The sequence below is a fragment of the Molossus molossus genome, unplaced genomic scaffold (assembly GCF_014108415.1).
Source record: "Molossus molossus isolate mMolMol1 unplaced genomic scaffold, mMolMol1.p scaffold_m16_p_8, whole genome shotgun sequence".
Lineage (NCBI taxonomy): Eukaryota > Metazoa > Chordata > Mammalia > Chiroptera > Molossidae > Molossus > Molossus molossus.
In genome coordinates, this window is record NW_023425402.1 from 109049279 (window position 1) to 109073037 (window position 23759).

General features: G+C 37.0%; 1 protein-coding gene across 5 annotated transcripts in view; it reads left to right on the top strand.

Moving 5' to 3' along the window:
- The window catches only part of QKI (QKI, KH domain containing RNA binding), a 138778-nt gene that overhangs the window by 86011 nt on the left and 29008 nt on the right, over positions 1–23759 (top strand). For all 5 annotated transcript variants that reach the window (XM_036249458.1, XM_036249455.1, XM_036249456.1 and 2 more), the window contains exon 4: positions 16276–16419. In XM_036249458.1, the coding sequence (XP_036105351.1) occupies positions 16276–16419 (144 nt within the window). The remainder of the gene's footprint in view (positions 1–16275; positions 16420–23759) is intronic.

Consider the following 23759-nt stretch of genomic DNA (forward strand, 5'->3'; position numbering starts at 1 on the left):
TGCAAAAAGAAGTTCCAGATGAATTAAACACCTAAAAATGAAAAGCAAAAAAATTAACCATTAGAAGAAACTGTAGGAGAATGTATTTGTGACTTCAGGGTAAGTATGTAAGGATTACTTACTAGAAAAGCCATAAAGGTAGATGGATAGATATGGCTACATTGCCAAGGGTGGGGGTTTGTTTTACAAAAGACATCATAAATTGTTGCAGGGCAAGCCACAGAAAGCGTTTGTATTGAGAATATGTAAAGAATTCATTCAAAAATAAAAACAAGATCACAGATTCATAGTGACTAAGCAACTCACAGAATAGCAAACCAGAATGAACTGTAAAGATATGAGAGATGCTAATACTCAGGCATTAATACACATTACAGTGAGAGTGATGTACCACTTGATACCCATTGAGTTGTCAAAGATGAAAATGCTACCAATGTATAGGATGTGGGGAAACATGAACTCCCATGCATTAAGTTCAGGAGTGTAAATTAGTACATCTGCCTTGGAGAGCAATTTGACAGTCTGTTAATACTGAATTTTAAAAACAAATCGTATCTATGGGAACTCCACTCTTTGTCTGTTTCTTAAGAAACCTACTATGTGTTTTGGAAAATGGACATGAGCAGATTCACTGCAGCGTTGTTTAAATAATAAAAAGTTTGAAGTAGCCATATAGGGTGAGATGGAATTCTGGTTTCTTCATGTAAGAGTATATTATGTGATAATGAAAGGAATGTTTAACCCAGTACTTCAGTATATACCCCAACTTGAAATTGTGATGTTGAATAAAGGGCACAGTTTAAAATTATTAGCCTAAAAATACTGCTAAACATACTATGACTACTTCAGAACACACATTGACCAAGGCTAGCCACTTGCTTTCATGGCATAGGCTATAATTATGGCGTTAGTCGCTTAATGAGATACTTTATATTTTATAATTTGTATGATGGTGAAACTTTAATGGAAAGTGTATAAGTCAGGGTTCAATCAGAGGAGCAACAGAAGAGAAACACAAAATAATTTATTATGAGGCATTGGGCTTTCACATTAGGTCTGCGCCTCAAGGGTCCAGGACAGGCAGTCAGGAAGGAAATCCAGGGGGAAGGGAGAGCAGCTGTGGACTCACTTGGTGTTTGGAGTAGCTTGAGTCTAGAGAAGGCCTGGTCCCTCTTTAAGGGCTTCTATTTGAGCAAGTCAGGCCCACCCAGGATAGTCACCCCTTTTGATTGAAGTCAACTGGTGAGTGACTTCAGTTACATCTACCAAACCCTTTCACAGCAGCACCAAATTAGGGTTTGATTGAATAGTTGAGAGAAGGTGTGTACATCCTACAAAATGACCACTGTCCCCCTTTCGTCCTCCAGCTCTTGGGAAGGAATACGCCTTATTGCTCATGTAACTAGAAACACTCTAGAATGGAATTCTGGCACTGCGTTGAGTTCAGCCTAAGTTGACATACCCAGATAACTAACTTTTCTTCTTAAATAGCAACTTCCTTTATTTTGGTTATTAAAGGATATTATATTTCTTTGAATAAGAAATATACATTTAGGCATTACTAATTGTTAACATTAAAGTTAAATTTGTATGTGTAGTTTGCATTTTATGACCTGCTGACTTTGAAAGTTAAACTTTATTGTGTAATAGTTCCTGGTAACTAAGAATTCAGCATGGAAGAATTACAATAAAATGCTCTGTTTTTCAAAGACAATCAAGTGAATTCTATTTATAAGTCTATTTTTTTCCCTATAGAACGTCAGTTTTGTATTTTGGCGAGATCCTGCGAGGTGAGCCTAGGAAGGCCCAATAATTCACCTGTTTCCAGCTTTTCCAAATTCATCAGGTGTTTGCAGAGGCTTGCATGTGTTCGACTTACTCAGTATTTTCATTCTTGTTAGAGTTGCATAAAGTAGTCCCCATGCTTTCTGTTCACCGTGAGGATGTATTGGTACATGTTCTGCTGTGTAGATAAAATTAGAGAGCTTAATTAGGTAAAAAGGTGGTGTTCACTGAACATGGTGTTTTTGAGTGTGAAGAATACTCTAAAAAGTGTTGGACAGGAATCCTAACTTTAGCCTATAGTAGAAATTAAAAGATGAGATTCATGACTATATAAAGTTGCTTTATGAAAATGTGTCATTAATCAGAATCAGATGAGTTAGGACTGCTGGAGAAATTCAGGAAGAAAGAGCTCCTGAGAGAGCTTGACACAGGGGACCTGAGACACGTCAGGTTTCACATGGACCTACGACAGGAATAGGTTCAGTTAGGGTGCTCCCAGTGTTCAGTTAGGGTGCTCCCAGTGTTCAGTTAGGGTGCTCCCAGTGTTCAGTTAGGGTGCTCCCAGTGTTCAGTTAGGGTGCTCCCAGTGTTCAGTTAGGGTGCTCCCAGTGTTCAGTTAGGGTGCTCCCATTGCTCCATGGTTTAGAGAGGGCTTGAGAGAGTCAGGTTGCTTTTAGTTTCTGGGTCACTTACTTAGTGGTTGAAGGACTTAAGTCACTTTCTCTGTCTAAATCAGTCTCCTCATCTATAAAACAAGGTTAATGCTATTATCCTCATTATTTTTTTTTTTCTCCTTTATTGATTTTTTAGAGAGAAAGGAAGTGAGAGGGAGAGAGATACAGAAACATCGACAAGAGAGAACATTGATTGGCCACTTCCTGCACGCCCCCCACTGGGGATCAAGCCCACAACCTGGGCATGTGTCCTGAATGGGAATCGAACCCGCAACCTCTTGGTGCATGGGTCGACGCTCTACCACGGAGCCACACCTGTCGGACCTCAGTATTTTTTTTATTGTTTTAGAATATAGGCAGTTGATAGATCCTTATGTATCATATCTACGGTCATTTTCAAAAAGATGTTTTCTCCTATTATAATGATTATTTACATTGACCCTCATCCTCAAAATTAACCACATTAATTGTTAATGGCAGCTTAATTCATAAGCATTATAATGATTTCATACGTTGTCATAAAGTTTGTTTCATTGCTTTCATGCTTCAGTTGGGTGGTAAATAGCTTCTGTTACATCTGTTTCTTTGTTAATTAAGAGGAAGTGGGGGAGCCAGGGATATTCTGAAAGCGTGGATTTGGGTTTCCTGTCTACGTAAATCTCTTGTGTTAGGTAATATGCCTTTAATCACTAGTGAACAAGCAATGAACTAATCCTTGGGTACTGGAAACATTATCTTGGTCACCGTAGAAAGATTTTAAAGCTCTTACCAAGTCTTTGAAAGAAATAATAACATATAGTTAAATGGATGCCATGTGATAACAGAGGAATTTAAAAGAATTTCACTTTAGCCCTGGCCGGTTTGGCTCAGCAGTTAGAGCGTCGGCCTGCGGTCCTGAGAGACCCGGGTTCGGTTCCCGCTAAGGGCGCGTACCTCGGTTGCAGTTTGTCCCCGGCCCTGATCGGTTGTGCGGGTGGCAGCCACTCGATGTGTTCCTTTCACATCGATGTTTCTCTCTCTCTCTCTGTTCCTCTTTCTCCCTCCCACTCTACCTGAACAAAAAATGGAAAAATGTCCTCGAGTGAGGATAAAAAAAATAAATAAAATAAAATAAAAGAGTTTCACTTTAGTTCAGTATTTCTGAAACTTGAATATGCTTGAAATAATTTCTAATAAATAAAACAAAACATGGGTTCCGTGAACTTTTTAAATTCTGCTAAGAGAGTACTCTTTTCTTGGCTCTTACAGTTGAACTATCAGGTAGTTACAATGAAATGTAAAAATAGCAATAAATTGTTAACATTTAACTTGAGCGTCAATTATAACATTCAATAATAATATAAAACATAAAGTGACAGTTTGTAAAGGTAAAAACTCATTAGTGTAACAGGCCAGGTTTTAGTTACCAAAATGGAATGAAAAAAAATTTTTTTTAGGGAAATGATAAATGTTGGAAGCATCATTAATTCTAAAAAACAAAACAAAAACATTATGCAACTAGCTACTTTTGCCTATTAAAACCCCTCCCTATAGAGTGGGGGGGGGGGCAAAAAAGAGACTACAGTATTTTGAAAATTATAATTTTAGCTTGTCCACCTATTAGATGCAAATATTTTAAGTGGTTCTGTGAGTTGTATTGATGCTTGCTGGTATTCAGACTGTGTTGAAACTCATTTAAATCATGCTAGCAACTTCCTTGAAGAATAATTTTTAAATGTTTTCAATTTATTAACATCTTTGAATGTACTTACCAGTCTTAACTCTGGGTTGGTTGTTTTTCAGAGGTACCCATATGGAATGAAAATAGTTTAGCATCTTTAAGAGAGAAGGAAAATTGCATTATATAATATACTGTGCTGCATTAACTATATCACTTTTATGGTTTTGTTTTGCTTATCAAATTATAGTGAAGGGTTATAAGAAAGATATCACTTTAATTAATACAGTCACATGTCACTTAATGACATGGATACATCCTGAGAAATGCATCCTTAGCTATTTCATCATACGAGTATCATAGAATGCACTTAGGCACACCTTGGCTGCATGTATAGCCTGTTGCTCCTGGGCTGCAAGCCTGTATAACATGTTCCTAGACTGAATGCTGCAGGCAGTTGTAGCACAATGGTAAGTATTTGGTGGATCTAAACATAGAAGAGGTTCAGTAAAAATACAGTATAGAACATAAAATGATACACTGTACATGATGCCATGAATGGAACTCCTAGGACTGGAAGTTTCTCTGGGTGAGTGGTGAGTGAGTGGAAAGGCCTCGGGCATCGCTCTGCGTTCCTGTAGGCTTCTTGAGCACTATCAGCTCAGGCTACGCGAAACTTATGAAAAATATTGTTTCACTAATAAATTAACCTTAGCTTACTGTAACTTTTGTAGTTCTTTTTATAAATGTTTTAATTTTTTGAAACATTTCGACTCTTGTAGCTGAAAGCAACACATTGTAATTCTTTTTACTTTAAAAACTTTTGTTACAAACTAAAGACAGACACATTCATTTAGTTGTGTACAGGGTCAAGAACATCAGTATGTCTTCCACCTCCACCTCTCATCCCACTGGAAGGTCTGCAGGGGTGACAGTGCAGAGACCTGTCCTCTCCCGGGATAATGCCTTCCTCTGGAACACCTCTTGGAGGAGCTGCCTGAGCCCCGCGTTCTTGAGGAAGTATCACTCGTTCAGGAACAAGTCCATGCTGGTTTCTTTGTTTCATCATAGCTTTGATTGTATACAGATAATGCACCATGAATGACTGTGAACATTCCTCCCTATTAATGAAAACCTTTTGGTGTTGGGGTTCATGTTTTTAAAATTTGTAAGAAGCTTGTAGTGGTCTGTAAAAGCTTATGCTAAACCCTATAATCTTTACAAATGAGGGGGTAAATTTCCAGGAGATAGTTGTCGTATCACCCAGATCTCTCAGGCGTAGTAGGCACGATTTTTAGAGAGAGAAGGGAGAGGGAGATAGAAATATTGATGAGAGAGAAACATCATCAGCTGCCTTCTGCACGCTGCCTACTGGGGATTGATCCTGAAACCCCGGGGCATGTGCCCTGACTGTGAATTGAACCAATGTCTTCTTTGTGCATGGGTCAGTGCTCAACCACTGGGCCTCATTGGCCGGGCCATAGTATGTGCTTTTATAGCACAGTGAATTTTGATGTGTCACTCATCTTAATAGAAAATAAATAGTTATTACTGATTTCATATATGTCTTCCTTGCTAGTCTGTAAGTTGCTTGAAAGGTGCATGTCTGTCCTGTTACCTGTTACACATCTTGTTTACTAGCAGAGTGCCTTCTGTAGAGTAGAAAAACTGAATTTATTAAATAAATAGATGAACATAAGAATGGCTGCTCAGTGTTACAGAGACGACTGAAGTATGGTGCTGAAGAAAGCTGCATCCGTGTGTGTGTCCTTTCTTCTCTGTTTCATGTACCCTGCTCACCTCTGGAAGGACGTGAGTGGGGACAGTCCATCTTGTTTGTTGCCTTCCTGTTTGACCAATTCTTTTTATTTGCTCTATTTTGTAATAAGCAAATGATTTAGGATTTGGAGCAAACTTAACACTTCAGTTATCAATAAAGAAATATGAATAGCCCTGGCCAGTTTGGCTCAGCGGTTAGAGCGTTGGCCTGTGGTCTGGAGAGACCCGGGTTCAGTTCCCGCTAAGGGCACGTACTTCGGTTGCAGTTTGTCCCCTGGTTGGTCGTGCGGGTGGCAGCCACTCGATGTGTCCCTTCACGTCGATGTTTCTCTCTCTCTCTCTCCCTCCCACTCTATCTGAACAAAAAATGGAAAAATATCCTCGGGTGAGGATAAAAAAAAAAAAGAAATATGAATACTTGATAGGTCTTTAAACACCTTGGAGTGAACGTAAATCAGTGATAAATTACGTGCTCTTTTCCTTACCAAGTTCTGGCAATATAGTCCCCCCGCCCCCCAACACACATACACACACACACATGCAATTTCTAAATCAGCAGCCATAAATTAAAGTCGTGGTTCTGTAAAACTGTGGAGGGTTTTTTTATGTTGTTTATCACTCATAGGTTCAAGATTACATAAAGGCAGCTGTGAATTAATATTTAGGCAATAAGTATTCACAGTGCCATTACTTTGAACAGGACATCGCTCCACCAACAGAACCATCCAGCCAGGACTGTACCAGACACTTATTTAGGCATATTTAAATGAGTAATAGAAAAAAAATGTAAAGAAACCTTCTCGCTCTCTAGATGTTTACTACTCTGTCTACCGGATGCAGAAGAGTTCAGCACAGTATTAAGTTTCATTATATAGTCATAGAATCCCACGGAAGGAAGGTGGGGGAGGTGAATTCTGACAGAGGGGTGATTTGGGAAAATACAGTGAAAGTAGTAGTATTTGAACTCTTCAATTTCATTCATTTTTTATACATTCCTTTTACTGTTGTTTTAGTCTGTTTTGCATAGAGCTTCTGAAATAATCACAGTTCACCCTGTTTCTGGGAAATGATCGTTGTCCTCCCTTGTTGTCTGTTCGGGTCCAGACCTGGGGTGGGGTATTCTGCCCAGTGGTCTGACCTGCTCAGCCTCCTCCAGGTACGGCCACAAGATTACAGGGGATCTGTGGTACGCTGCTTTCTCCTAAAAATTGTATTTAAAAATAATGTGTTTTTATTTAATATGTTTAATATATTTTTGACTAAGTTAATTAAAAAATGGGTTATCTTAAGCTAGTGTTCTTTATCCCTACAGTACTTTTTCAATTTATTTTTCTAAATTATAACCTCTGGTCACGTTAGTTTATTTGTTGTAGTTATCCCTTCTCGATAATCATGCTTATGTCATTTCCTACAGTCATTTATCCCTCTGATCTTAGATAGCAGCCTGTTCAAACCATGGTCACATCCATTGCACAGCTCTTAGGAGATGCTCGGCACTCTTCTGTGTGTTATATAAACAATACATTTAGAACTCATCACAATGCTGTGACATTCATACTGTACTTACCTTTGTTTTACAGATGAGGAAACTGAGGTGCATATATTTCCCAGTAGTAACTCAGCCCAAAGTTTCCATAAGGATTTTCCACCAGATCATTATTTCTATTCTTTCTTCCTTTTTTTCCTATCTTCACTCAAGGACATATTTCTATGGGTTTTTAGAGAGGAATGGAGGCTGGGGGAGGGAGGGCATCAATTGGTTGCCTCCTGTACACACCCCAGTGGTATCAAACCTGTAACCTTGTGGTGTACGGAACAATGTCCAGCCAACTCGGCCACCTGCCTGGTGCTGTTCTACTCCATTCTCAAATGGCATGTTCAGCGTTGTTTTCACACAACTGTAAGTAGCTCTGATCCAGAGAAATCTTAGTTTTGGTCATCATTGTGACAGACCAATAATATTTGTCTAGAAATGGGGATTTATGTTTAGTCTGGATCTACATTAATTGCAGTTAAATTAATGTATGAAAATTGCAAGGAGGTCGATACCTGGCAGTCTCTGAGTGTTGTAATTGTAGGAGATAGGTGTTTCTTGTGAAGGAACAGTATTGAGAATACTCCTTTTGTTTTTAACTTGAAAAATTATTGACATAAAACAATAATGTTCTTTGAATTTAGCAAATTGTTTAGTTGTGCCTAATTTAGTAAGCGTATATTAAATTTCTGTTGCCTATAAAAACTTCTAGATGATGATTTCAACAACCTGAACATAAAATTATTATAATCTTCATATATTATTAGAAAATAATTTGCTTTGAAAACATTGTTTTTTGACTAAAGTTCAAATTAAAAAATTTTTGAGGTCAACTTTATAACTAGAAGAAGTCAGTGAACAATTGTGTCAAATCACTTTATGTCCAGTTTCTCAGTAATATTTCCTAAATTACTGGAAATGGTTAGATATATGTGTAAGCTTTGTCACATTGTTTAAAATGTATATATTCATAAATGTTATTGGAACCTTAGTCTCCTTAAATATATGACACTTGAATTCCTGTCTGGGAGGTTTGGGTATATGAACTTTCACATTAAGAGCACAGTAGGAGAGAAGTCTTGTGCTCATTTGCTTAACTACACATCTATAATTAAAAGAGTCTCTCAGTAGGGGTTGGGACAATCAGTGTGTTCTGATGCTTTATGTTATAGAATTACTTTGTTGTTCAAACAGATACTGTAATTAGAGCATAATTTAAAACTTCATAGGGTGTGATTCATTGGGTATTTTTTGTTTTTAATCAAAAGTCAATCAAAAGTAATAGTTTCTCAAATGTTGAGGATGTTTTTTAAAAAAATATTTTTATATCACTGTAAACAGCAGCTTCAAAAATGAAATAAATGATGTTTTATTGAAAAGTAATGGTTAGAATTTCTTCCAGGGTAGTGATTTTAAATACCCTAACTTGGTAGTAATGTTTGAGATAGATACATGTGTGTATATATATGCATGCACTGTGTATTAAGACCAAATAATTAGTTTTCAGAATCTCACCTGTTGACACTTGGGAGGATTCTGTGAAAGAGCCTGTTGGCTTATCATTGTTGTATGTCTGTGCTGTGAAATCTGACAGGCACTTCGCTCAGCTCAGAAAAAAGCATTTTGTAGGTATTGAGAGATTTCTTTAACCATTGCTTCGCTGTCAGTTTTCAATACTGTTCTTCATGTGACTTATTCAGGAATTCATTTATTGAGAAAGAGCACTTGCCATGGAACTAGGAGATAGGACCAGTATTTAAAACAAACAAACCAAATTTACCAAATAATCTCAATTAATTTGTTTATCTGCATCAAAAGTTTCTACCATATCTGAAATTCTTTGAGGACAAGATGTGCTTAGAATTTCATGAAAAAATAAATAAAATGTTTAAAAGTAAATGGCAGAGTAGAAAAAATTCTGAAAATTCAGAATCTCAGTGTTCCTTTTCTGGCTCTGTTACTAATATATGAGGCTATTTGGGGAAATTTGGTTAATTTTAGGGCTCTTGTGTAGGTGACATCTTGCATTAGGAATTAGTTGCTGTGAGTGCAACCTCTAAAAGTCTGACCTGTAGAACACCTTGCTGGATGTGTGACTTGGGCAAGGCATGTCTGCTTCAACCTCCTCATTAACATGTTAGTAAGAAAAATAGTGCTGTACTCATGACTGTTAGGAGGATTGAATGAGATGGTGTTTTTATATTTCTTAACATAGTACTCAGCAAGCAGTATGTTTAATAAAAGTTTAGTTGCTATCATCATTTTCATTTCTCAGTTTCTTTATCATCACCTGAAAGACTTGAGTTATTTGAAATTTATTTCTTCATAGTATACTTGTCAAGAATGTAGACCCATAATAAAGTATCATCAGTAATCACGTTTAACTGCTCTATAATCAGGTGTGGATGTTATTATAAAGTTGTTTTATGTGCTACTAAACTTTACTATATAAATAAAGCTGTATTTTATTTCCTCAAATGCTGTCCTGTCATTTCAGCTTCCCTTAAATCAAAAGGTTAGTGGTTTTGTGCTTTGAACATGTTTATACACATAGTAATTGTATATATTTGTTTTTGATGTCACTTTGCTCTGTTATATTAAGGTATAACTTTAGTCTTGTAGTTTAAAAAAGACTTTGACCCTATACTCCTGATACATTGAAACAAGGTAGTAAAGAGGTGTTAGAATAAAAAGAAATGCTTTGTCTTTTGGGGACATGAAAATCAGACCTCAGCACTGTAGAAAGTCTGGGAGAGTTGACTGGAAGTAAGAGAACAAGAACAAAAGACAGGGCTAAAGATGGTCAGGGTTAACTGGCAACTTAAATAGGTCAAAAAGAGGTGGGCCCAGAGTCAACATATATGATAAGGGGAGACTAATAGCAGTCTAATATAATGTAAACAGACCAAGTAGTAAAGAATACAGCAGAGCACTGTGTGGAAATCTGCAATATGTTAATGCATGATTGGATAATTGATTTTAATGATGCTCTTAAATAATAAAAGCCCATTTGTTGAATTCAGTAAATATTTGTTTAAGGCCATATATGTGTAAAGCCAGTGTACACATACTGTTCAGAATATAAAAGTCAGTGAGACATGGTTCATATTTCACTGGAATCAAACTTTCGAATAGCTAGAATAAAGCAAGCACTTAATAAGCATGAGTTATAGTATTTTTCTTAGAGCAAGAGATAAAGTAAATATTAAAGAAGAAGAAAGCATTCTGGACATGGATGGTAGCTTGCATAAAGTTATTGGTATCACAGTCTATGTTTGGGACGGGGCCGGTTTATTTACAGTTTGGAGTGAAGGCGAGGGTCTCGTGGGACAGTGAGCATGAAATGGCACCTGCAGTCGGTGTGGATGGAAAGGAGTGGGTGAATGTGAGCAGGCGCTCTCCAGGCACAAGTAAGCTGATTGGCTACCATTTCAAAATATTTTGCTACAAAATCAGTCAGTCCTTGTCCTCAACTTTTAAAAATCCACATTTAAAAAACTCAGGATTAATAATAGCTGAGACATAAATTGTGGACAAGTTTGGAGAAGTGATATATAATGAGCTGTAGTTTGGACATGTTGAGTTGAGAGTGCTTTAGCGACAATGATAGACATACCAGGTGGCAGTCTAATTTGGAGATCTAGAAATGGTGGAGAGGAATGTGCGGAAAGTGTAACCCAGTGTTCTGTATCACTGAGATTTGGTGGCAGGTGACAGGAAATGACATTGCTTTGGGTGACCGTAAGACAGACAGACATACTAATTAGTAATAATGAGCTGTTTGTTTGTTTTTTTTCCTTCCTACAATAGTGTCTCAGTTGTTGATTTTTGAAATATTATTGGAAATGTAACCAAAAAGAAATTAATGCCTCATAGACCCCTGTTTCTAAGGGGTAACCATTTTTCATGTGTATCTTTTTTTGTTATTCCTCTTCTGTGCTTTGTTTCTATCTCTTTTGTCCCAAATTATTTTTCGAAGTGAGAAGTTTCAGGAGTAGACTCTTAGTGTGAGTGTTTTGGCATCCAGAAGTGCATACCTGCTGTCTTATCCTGATTCCTGTGTGTTTATGATGGAAGCAGAGCCTCTGTGGCCCTGGCCGGCTGGGCTCAGCGGTTCGAGCACTGGCCCGCGGACCAGAGAGAGCCTCTATGGATATGTTTTGTAGACTTCTGTCGTATTTTCCAATTCCAAATTTTCTGTGTTACCTGTTTAAGAACACAGGGAAAAATTATATTTGTATTGGATAATTACTAGTTTCAAAGGAATTTACTTAACCACATAACTCTTCCTGAGTTAGACTGTACTACATTTGGATAAATGTGACTTCTGGGTAGAATTATTTCAAAACCTTTTTTTAAACCAAGTCTGATATGGTTATAGATTAAATATATATATATATATATATATATGAAATTCTATAAGGCCTGATGTAGAATACATGGGTTCTTCCTCCCCCTTTGCTGTGTAACTGCCCCCTTGCCCCCCAACTTCCTACTCTTTTCTTTTTTTAATCCTGACCTGAGGACATTTTTCCATTTATCTTCAGATAGAGTGGGAGGGAGGGAGAGAGAGAGAGAAACACCATTTGGAGAGAGAGACACCAATTTGTTGCCTCCCCCCACCAGGGCCAGGAACTGAATCACAACCAAGGTACGCGCCCTTTACCAAATTGAACCCGCGACTCTTTGGTCTGCAGGCCAACGCACCAACCACTGAGCCAAAGCAGCCAGGGCTCAGGACTTTTAAAGAGCTGTTAATTTCCCACTTTGTCTTGTTCTATGAAGACTGTCTGCTAAGATTGTGTTAAAATATGCTAGTTCAGCAGAGAGGCTGCCCACGTGGTAAAACTGGTCACTCTTCAGTCCTTGGGCCAGCTGGCCAGGGCCCGACTTCCTACTCTTGGAGAGATTCTTTGGTATTTATTTTCTGTTACTATGCTATGTACTTAATCGTGCTTCTAGTTGATTTATTTTATTTAGTTCTTGTCTCATTTATTTATTCATTGTGGTGAGAGCTCAGTAGGCTTTTTCATTTGAAAGCTCTTATCCTTCAGTGTTGCTTTATATTGTGTATTATATTGATGATTTTTCACTCTTCTGCTTCCTTTTTCTTGGTGAGACATCTGTCACTCAGTTTCTGAACTTCTTGGACCAGACCTGTAATTTTTATACCTTTTTTTTTTTTTAATCACTTTTTTTTTTATCTCTGTCTTTGCTTCTAGTTGAAGGGAAAATTCCTCAGTTTGTATCCTCTAACCACTCTATGCAGTTTTTCATTTATGCTGTCATATTTTTAGTGGCGTTCTTTTTTATATTTTTGTTTCATTTTGCTTTTGTTTTCTTATGTTTTGAATTCTTTTAATAGCATTCTGTACTTAATTTAAAGATACCGTACCTTCTCTTAACTGCAGATTTCTTAGTCTTTCTTCCTGCTCTGGAGTTACTTCCTTTCTTCCATTGTTTTCTGTTTGTTGGGCTGGTTAGAGTCCCCACAGAAAGGTCTTCAGTCACCTGCCCCCAGTCTCTGAGCTAGCAGCCTTTGCTGTGGGTGTGGAGTGAAGGAGAAGATGACACCTCAGACTTCAGTGCATAAAGAACCTCGTCAACTGCCCCTCAAACCCAGTTCTAGAAAGTGGAACTCGTTATGAATTCATTTCTTTTCTTTTGCTGGGAATTAGAGAGTGCTAGATAGCCAGTTATTTGGGGCAGAGATATAGAGATTAAGTTTCTCCTTAGTGAGAAGTCAGTGTCAGTGAGAATTTCAGTCTTAGCGCCTCGCCCTTCCTTCATTAATGCTCCTTTTCTCTCCCTTTTTTTGAGGGGTGTGATGTGCAGTACTAATTGGTTCTTTCTCACTTGCGGTGGGCAAAGTTTCTCCCTAACTTAGCTATATGCTTTCTTATTTATAAATTGTTTCCCATTTTCTTCTTTATGAGTTTGTACATTTTATACTCTACAGTATTTTAAAATAATTTAAGGAGGGAGTGAATGACAACAGTTGAAATAATTTCACCATCTTTGTCCATAAGTTTTTGTCCTTTTAGCAGTTTTTAAAACTGTAAACCTTTATCTTGAAGCAAGCATTAGGATATGTGTAACTGTCTTTACTTTTTGTTGTTGTTTTGTTTTTCCATTGATTTTCAGATAGAGTGGAAGGGAGAGAGAGAGACAGAGACAGACAGACAGAGAGACAGACACATCAGTGTGAGAGATGAGACACATTGATTGGTTGCCTCGAGCACAACCCGACCGAGCCTGGGGATCTAACCTGCAACCCAAGTACTTGCCTTTACCTGGGGATCAAACCCAAGAACCTTCAGTCCTCAGGTTGTTGCTCTAACCACTGAGCAAAACCAGCCAGGGCTACTTTGTATTTTCAGTCGACACTTAAGTTGTTGAATTGAGTATACATTTATCAAGGTGTTTTACAACTCATTCATAAATTTTTCCCTCTACTAAAGCAAATGTAAAATTATACTGCAACTTTGTTCTCTGTTCTTGTCATATAAATCCTTTCCTTTTTAAATCCTCTGGCTTTTTCTTCCTTATATATAAAGGTTTCTGTGGTAAGTCACTTGTGATTTTAGTTTTCATTCTTAGGCCTTTCTTTTTTTTTTATCCTCACCCGAGGACATTTTTCCATTTTTTGTTCAGGTAGAGTGGGAGGGAGAAAGAGAAACAGAGAGAGAGAGAGAGAGAGAAACATCGATGTGAAGGGACACATCGAGTGGCTGCCACCCGCACGACCAACTAGGGCCGGGGACAAACTGCAACCGAGGTACGTGCCCTTAGCAGGAACCGAACCCGGGTCTCTCAGGACCGCAGGCCGACGCTCTAACCGCTGAGCCAAACCGGCCAGGGCTCATTCTCAGGCCTTTCTAAAATATTTTGAATTACAAATATTCCTCAGTTTGTTTTGTATTCATATCTTTTTTTTTTTTCTTTTTCAATTATTTTTCTTTATTGCTTTCAAAGAGAGAGGAAGGGAGAGAGAGAGAGAGAGATAGAAACATCTCCTGCACGCCCCCCTCTGGGGATTGGACCCACAACCTGGGCATGTGCCCTGACCAGCAATCGAACCGGCAACCTCTTGATGCATGGGTCGACACTTAACCACTGTGCCACACCAGCCAGGCTGTATTAGTATCTTTATGTGTTAGTGTGTCTCTCTGTCTCTGTCTCTGTTTCTGTCTGTCTCTCTCTCTCTCTGTCTCTCTCTCTCTCTCTCTTGTTTTTAGTGTCTTTTTCTATTAATTATAACATCTGTGTCTGTTCTAGGTTGGTTTTTATTGTTTTTTATTCCCTCATATATGAGTTACCGTTTTCTGCTGCATTGCCTGCCTGTTAATTTCTGATTAGATGCCAGATAGTGTGACTATTCCTTTGTTGAATGGTTATTTCTGAGTATTGTTCTGGGACATTGACTACTGCTGTTGCCCTTGAAATTCTGAAACCGCATGGTCGGCCGGTGGCGTGCCCGGTGGGGCTCCACGTTTGCACTGTGGAAACCCGCTGGCGGCCCTGCCACAGGACGCTGTGCTTAGCGGTTTCTCATCCTCCTCACCACATTTGGATGCATTTCCATAGTAATGATAAAAACAGAAAATAAAGGCAGAAGCACATATTTGACTTTGTATTTTTATTGGCTAAGCTGCATAGATTTTTTTTTTCCTAGCATGCCCTCTGCAAATGTGAGTTGTAGTAGAAAGCTGTTTTTATTATATCAGTTTTATTCATTTATACCGGTTTTATTTTCTTTGGAATCTCATAATTTAGTAAATAGAAACCTACAAGAGGTATTTGTTACTGCTTTTATGGTACCTTGCACTGAGCTAGGTGCATTTATCGATACCATTTTTATATTTAAAATAAGTTTATATTCATATTTTGTTAAATACTAAAATTTTTATTTATAAGTCATATGTTATATATTATTTATAAATGTATTTATATTATCTCTAAAACTTAAAACAAGAAGGAATTCGGAAACTACTGTATCTTAAGTGAAGGGGAAATGTGGCAACTCTACCTCTAAACCTCTTTGTTGCTTGACAGTGTTTCCAACCTGGAGAGATTCCTCGTGAGATGGTTTGAGCACATCAGGGAAATGAAACACAGATATTCTCTATTAAACTAAGATTTGTGGATTGATGTAATTAAAGAGTAACCTTACAGTTTATTGTTTTTAAAGTAAGCTAATGATGGAAATGTAGTTTATTTCTTATTGTAATTATAACGAAGTATTTTCATAACTACTACTTGAAATACTTAAAACAAATGGCATTTCTCTTACACATTGTCTGTTTGCAAAGTACTTTCCCTAATCTTGAATTTAGTCAATGTTATTAAAAAGTAATTGTAATAAAGTGGAAAAATCACTGAATTTGAGTTTTCATAACTTTGAGCTACTAAATTGGCATGTTATTAGCTATGTGACCTTGACAATGACTAAATTACCCCTGATGATCTACTATTTGCTTACAAGTAAAATGTAGAAATAACATGCTTTCCATGATAACCAAAGGCTGACAGCATGCATGAGTTTCTCAGTACATAAGAGCAGAACAGGACTGTGGCTGCCTGGCTCACTGCTGTATCCTCAGCATTTGGCTGCATGCTTGGAACGTAGTCTGTACTCAACAGTTGTTTGCTGAACTGTTATTTGACTCACTGGGCTTGCACATGTTTTTTTTTTGCCAGGAAAATCATTCAAAATATTTATAATATCATCCTAGAAAAATAATGCGAACATATCTTAAATAATTGGCAACAGATTAGTATTATGAAAAATACACTTTCCTTTTGAAAAGAAAAATCTGTAATAGTGTACTTTGTAAATTTTTTAGGAGGAGCAAAATAGAGGCAAGCCTAATTGGGAGCATCTCAACGAAGATTTACATGTACTGATTACTGTGGAAGATGCTCAAAACAGAGCAGAGATCAAACTGAAGAGAGCTGTTGAGGAAGTGAAGAAATTACTGGTACCTGCAGTAAGTAATAATTTCCAAATCTTAGATTTGGCTTCCAACCCCTTTTCCAGTTTAATTTTAATTATTGTAAGATTGTAATAAACAGGTTATTAGTTGTTAGAAATGTTATTTAAATAAAAATACAAAAATAATTTATAGCTTCTTGACTATAATATAGGAGACAAACATAGACTTTGATCAAAACTGTAAATGGAAAAGCCTATTTATTTTTGTGAAGGAAGCAAACTGAATTAGTGCCTACTTTTAAAAATATGACCTTTGCATCCCTGTTACAGGGTAAGACATAAGTAGTATGACGAAAGCTTTCTTTTCTAGTGGAACAGTTTTCTGGGAGCACAGGATGAGGGCACAGAAGTCTGCAGCCAGTGTTTCTGCTGGGGGAGCTGTGTTAGCAGAAGCGCATTATTCGACTTGCCTGTGGGCTCCAAGTACTGTCTGGCACACCATTGTCTCCCATTAGTGGACTTGTCCCAGAGCATGATAAAATATTTTTTTAGAAAATTAAGAGCTCGTTTTTACTAATGTGCCAGGCACCTTCGTGTCCTCATCCTCCTTCCCTTTTGTCTCACTTTCTCCATCTACCCCGCTCTTCTGCCCTATTCTTCTTGTCTTTTCCTCATCGTTATAGAAACTTGTAGGAACTTTAGAAATGAAGATTGAGTTACTACCAGTGTATTATCATTTTCAATGGAAAATAAAAAAATTACTGGTTTTCCAAGACATTGTTAAAAGTTTTTATGTTAGTAAAATATATGGAAATGTGGGCCCTAACTTGCAGTTGAAAAAGCTAGGAACACTGTTGGTCTTCTGTCCAGTAGAGATCTGCCAGCGTTCACGTGCAGGAGCAGTGCCAGCTGCTCTCTCCCCGGCAGTCTGCTCTCTGCTCTGCTGCAGACTCATGACCATAAGCATTTCCAGTTGCTTGACAAAGTTAGCTCTTTGAGAGAAAGTAATTCCATGTCAATTCTGCTTGATAGGTCTTATAAGGAATGTAAACAAACAGGTTAAATATAAATTAAAATCTACAATTGTATACTATTACACCATATAATTTCTTTTTAAAAATAATTGTGCAGTATTGAAAAGTTGTATAGAAAGTTTTTTTTTCCCTAAGCGTACTGGACTGTTAGTTCCACAATCAAAACAAGTTACTAAACATTAAGCCTTATTTTGCTATGTATAACTGAAAATATTTAGCTCATATCATATAACTAGACAGATTATTTCACTGAATATATTAGACTAGTGTCTAATAATTAAAACTCTTACTGACCTATTATATTATTCTAATTATTCTGCAAACTTACTTAGTTCTAAAAATTATTTACCTGGGAAAGAACATTTAATTAGAAATCTATTATTAACTAGCTATGGTCTTTCAGAAAGTAAATAAACTTATCTGTTTGTTTTCTCATTTACAAAATGAGAATTGGAGCAAATGTTGTTTAAAGACCATTTGGGTTTTTTAATTATTTGTCTTTGCATATTAAAAGGTGGCAATAGATAAAAAAGACAAACTTTTTAAAAAATGTCTTTAAAGTGAAATAGCACTTTATATGAAAGTCAGATTCCATTGTTCATTAATGAATGTTACTGAAACACAGCCATGCTTATTCATTTACATATTATCTGTGGTTGTATTTGCGTTTCCATGGAGGAGTTGAGTAGCTGCGACACAGACCATATGCCCAGAAAAGCCGTCTACTGTCTGGCTCATTACAAAGTTTGTCCATTTCTGGACTGTTGCATTAATCCAGATGACTTATGATAATGGGTGGGGCCAAGGTAGCCATAGAGGTGAAAGATTTTTTTCCCTAAGCATACTGGACTGTTAGTTCCACGATCAAAACAAGTCTTCTTCTAATTTGAAGACTTCATTTGAAGACTTATGATAATGGGTGGGGCCAAGGTAGCCATAGAGGTGAAGGTGAAGCATGGTCTGATTCTAAGTATATTTTTTAAGCTAGCGTGTTTGCTAATGGATTGTCTATGGGTTGTTAGAAAGCATTGAGTCACAAATGATCAAGGTTTTTAGCCTGAACAATTGAAGGATGTGAAGCCATTACCTCAATGAAGATGATGTTAGTAGGAACAGACTTTGAAGGGGATTATCAGGAGTTCAGTTTTGGACTTAGAACATTTGAGATGCCTGTTGCCTGTCCAAATATAGCCACTGGAGTGTTTTATTTGGATTAACAAATACTTATTCCAGGTTGACTATGTTTTAGGGTAGTGGAGTACAGAAAATTATTTAAGGTAAGATCCTTAGAGCAGTTGGCATTTCCCTAACTGTATTCTGTGACACACTTTCCAGAGGCATTCTGGGTGAAGGAAGTCTTCAGTGTGGTAGTAAGTATTGCGAACCTCTGGTAGGAACTGTTTCCAAGTTTAATTGGCTGTTATATTTTTTTGCTGGGAATACATTTCACATTTAGTGTTCTAGAGATAATCTGAGAAATAATATAGAAACTCTTGGGTCTGATTTAAATACAGTTTGTTGAGCTACAGTTTTTTTAAAATGCTAATGGAGTAATTTTGAAGACATGCAGAAAGAAAATTCTTCTTGAGGGTTTTTTCAATTTCTTTTTAAACATACAATGAAATCCATTTATTTCAAGTGTATAATTTGAGTTTCGAAGCTGTATACACTTATAATCACTACCTCCATCAAGATTTTTATCACCTCAAATGTTCTTTTACTCTTTGCCATCAATTAACCATCTTTCTCCTGCTACCCACAGACAGATACTGGGGCTCATTTTGCCGTTTTTCCCTTGTAGTCTCAAAACTTTATTATTTTTCAGTTTTATTGACATGATAGACAAATAAAAATTATATATGATTTGATATACATAGAAATTGTGATATTATCACAATTAAGTGAACACATGCATCACATAATAGTTAACCTTTTTTAAAGATCTACTCTCTTAGCAAATTCCAAGAATACAATATTATTAACTGTTGTCACCATGCTGTACATTAGTTCCCCATAATTTATTCACCGTATAATTGAAAGTTTGTACCCTTTGACCAACATACCCCTTTACCCTTCTCACCTACCAGCCTCTGGCACCCACCTTTCTGCTCTCTCTGCTTGTATAAGTTAAACTTTCATATTGTTCAGTTTACTTTTTCTAAATTTCATAGAAATGAAAATTATTTTGTGCCTGTCTTCTTGGAACCAGCATGACTTTTTTGAGGTTCATCCATGCTGTTGCATATGTATCAATGAGTTGTTCCTTTTTGTTGATAATTAGTATTACATAGAATAGGTAGGCCACAGTTTATTTATCCTTCTACCTGTTGTGGTTTCATTTTCTATTTCTCTGAGGACAAATGATGTTGAGCATCCTTTAATGTGCTTTTTGGCAATTTGTATATCTTCTTTCATTAAGTATCTGTTTAAATCTATTTTATTGTCTTGTCTTCTTTTATACTGAAGTATAACAGTTCTTTGTGTATTTTGGGAATCTTTTATCAGACAAATATTCTAATCTGTGGCTTACCTTTTGTGTTTTTGCAAATTCAATTTATTTGTAAAATACAGAATTTAAAATTTTTTCTGCCCCTCCCCCCCCCAAGGAATTCATGTCATCTAAGTTGATAAAATTTCTGTCATGAAATGGGTCATAATATTACCTGTTATCTTAAGTCTGTAGGATCTGTAGTAGTGTTTCTGCTTTCATTTCTTTTTTGTTTAGCTCAGTCTAGCTCTAGAGCTGTATTAATTTTATTGATCTTTTTTAAATATCGGCTTTTTTGTTGATTTTCTTTATTTTTTATTGATTCTCTTTTTATACTCTTCTTCTATCTGATTTTGGTTTAATATTATTTTCACTCTTCTTAAAAGTGGAAGATTAGTGATTTGAGACCTGTCTTTTTAAAAAATTATTATTATTTTTTATTGATTTTAAAGGGAGAGGGAAAGAGAGAGAAACATCAATGAGAGAGAATACCTGTTGGCCACCTCCTGCATGCTCCCCACTGGGAATCAGGCCCACAACCTGGGCATGTGCCCTGACTGGAAATCGAACCGGTGACCTCTTGGTGCATGGATCGATGCTCAATCACTGAGCCACACTGGCCGGGCTGTCTTTTACTGGTGTAAATTTTTCTCTGAATAATGCTTTAGCTGCATCCCCAAAATAATGTTATATGGTAATTTCATTACCATTTAGTTAAAAATACTTTTCTAATTTCTATAATTTCTTCATTGACCCGTGGGTTATTTCCACATATTTCTAAATATTTGGGACTTACCTATTTATCTTACTGTGAGTTATTTCTAATTCAATTTTGTTCTGCTCAGAAATGTATTCTATAATGTTTTAGTCTTTTTAAATCTACTTAGGACTTTTTTGTAGTCTAGCATATGGTCTATTTTGTTGAATATCTCACGTACATGTAAAAGCATGTGCATTCTGCAGTAGTTGACAATGTAGGATAGAAATGTCATTTAGATGAAAGTGGTTGAAAATGTTGTTTAGATCTTCTCTTTTTCTTAAACACCCCCCCCACTTCCGGTTTTGTTAATTACTGGAAGAGGTGTCTAAATTTCATTCATTCGCCCTGGCCAGTTTGGCTCAGCAGTTGAGCGTTGGCCTGCGGACCAGAGAGTCCCGGGTTTTTTTCCTGCTAGGGGCACGTACCACCAAAAAATAAATAAATAAGTAAATAAATAAATAAATTTCATTCGTTCATTTATTGTAAAAATATGCACACTAGTGTGTTCTCCTTGATCTCACTGAAATGGCAAACTAATTTGGTGTACTCACTTACATTCCCAGGTATATATGTATGTATATATATATAGCTTACACAACCTATATGACCAGGGTTTGGCATCATTAAAAGATTTCATTCGTTTTTTTATATAATGGCAACTTTCCCCTTGTTTTAAATTTGAAGTCTTTGTTTTTTTTTTCCAAAAATGGCTGTTCTGTTATGCGGCACATTTTCAGAAAGATTAGTGTTACAGAAAATTTATAGGGGTTCATAGGAAGGAATTAAGGGGAACTGTGGTGCTTAGGGACGAAGACTTTATATAAGTCGGTGAGACTTGAGCTAGAAATTCAAGATTCATAGAGACAGAGAAGATTAGTATATATGCATTTCAGGGATGGTGAGTTGTGCTTTGTAGGTTATTAAAAGTGGTGAGAAATACAATAGAAGTACATAAATCATGGTTAGTCACTGTCACTTTCCTTATTTGTGAAATTGGGTTATTTTCACTTTCTTATTATTTCAATGATGTGGAAGGACAAGACACACCTTTCCTCTTTGCTCCTCTTGCTTGCTTATGTGGTACCTGGACTGGTTACCTCAACTATATCATTGACCATATCAGTTACCACCTCTCCATTCCTGATCACAGGATGGACCACACCAAAAGAAAGTAATTCTATTCCCACCTACAAAAACCCTCATTGCTAATCTTGATCTCAGTATAAGCTTTTATTTATAGTGGCATAATAAGCAAAATTATGAAACCATCTATTAATGCTACTAAAATGTAACATTGTCTTATAAGTTTTACCCCCCCCCCCCTCCACACACACACACACTCTTACTATGGGTGTGCACCTACCACCTCAGGTATTAGATATCATCCCTCTTTCAATTCTCATCTCAGTAGGTTTGAGAATGATATGTGCTATTATTTGTATTTATTAACTAAGACCTTATGGATACATATTCTGTGATGTTTTCTAATCTTCCCCAAAGAACCTAAAAACACTAGAAGAAGTAGGAGGTACTGTGCTGGACTAGGTTGATAGGAAGACAGAACGTAGAGGTGAGGGGTACTCTCCTGAGTCTCCTCTTCTCGCTGTGACTTTCCTCCCTTTCAGTAGGATTGAAGGAAAGGTTTCTGCTGAGGAGACAGAATACTAACTGGAAAGACTAAATGAGTAGCACTAACCTGTCTTAGAGAAATTAAGTGATTTCAGGCCACTGAAGTTTATGTGGTCTTATAATTCAAGACGGACTTGGGCACATAAGATGCCACCAGTCCCAGAGAATTCATAAGTGTTTATTTCAGGCTTTTTTACTTTATAGTGAGTATAATAGTTTCTTTTTTCTTTGGTCTTTCATTTTCTCCTTAAGATTACTTATAGGGCCCTGGCCGGTTTCGTTCAGTGGTTAGAGCATCAGCTCACAGACTAGAGAGGCCTGGGTTCGGTTTCCACTAAGGCAGTGAGTGGTTCTCAACCTGTGGGCCGTGACCCCTTTGGGGGTCAAATGACCCTTTCACAGGGTTTGCCTAAGACCATCAGAAAACACATATTTCCCATGGTCTTAGGAACCTGGACACCGCTCTTGTATCCGCCTCCAGGCGGGTCCGTCCACACGCAGATACGCCCACATACAGCCTGAGGAACTGTCTTAAAGAGGCGCTGCATTAGGACGGTTGAGAGCCACTGCGCTAAGGGCATGCACCTCAGTTGCAATTTGTCCCCAGCCCCGGTTGGGACCCTGTGGGTGGCAGCCACTCGATGTGTAGCTCTCTCACTCCGATGTTTCTCTCTCTCTTGGCTTCCTTCCCCTCTCCCTCCCGCTCTATCTGAAGATAAATGCAAAAATGTCCTCTGGTGAGGATTAAAAAAAAAATTACTTATAGGTGTTTGAGGACTTGAACCTGAGTCAGTTTTGAATATATAGCTGATCTCTTTATGAAAGTATTTATATACATAGAGTTCAGTAATATAACATTAAAAAATACTGGATCTAATAGATTCTGACAAATTTCTAGCTGGGGATTTTGAAATTTAATGTTGCCAGTTATTTTAAGGAATATTATGAAAATGGAAGATATTTATCAAAACATAATTTTAATTCACTTATTTGAAAACTGCAGATGTCATTGTCATCAAAATTTGGTAGAGTAGTAAGTAGAGAGAAGGGGATCCATCACAAACTGTCTTTTTTTAGGTTTGCTTTTTATGTTTCTCAAACACTCTTTTTTGTCTAATGCCATATGCATTTGTTTTTATTATAACTGTGTTTTGATTATAACCTGAAAATAGGTAAAACATAAGATAGAAAGAGAGATAGTGACTCTAGAGATAGAGAAGTCTTAATAAGTTTTTACCAGGATTGTTTAATGAACTGGTAGTTCTGCATTTAGTTCTTGACCAAGGTACCAGTAATTGAAATCTGTGGTATTATTGGTCTCCATTTCATTTTATTGGGAAAGAAGACAAGGTATTAAAAGATACATTAAAAGAAATCTAGCCATACCGCTCATGCTCCTTGATAGAGCTGTGTTATGAGAGACCATCTTTGGCATGTGAAGAACGGTGTTACTACTGTTGCTGCCATGCATAGCCATTTTAATC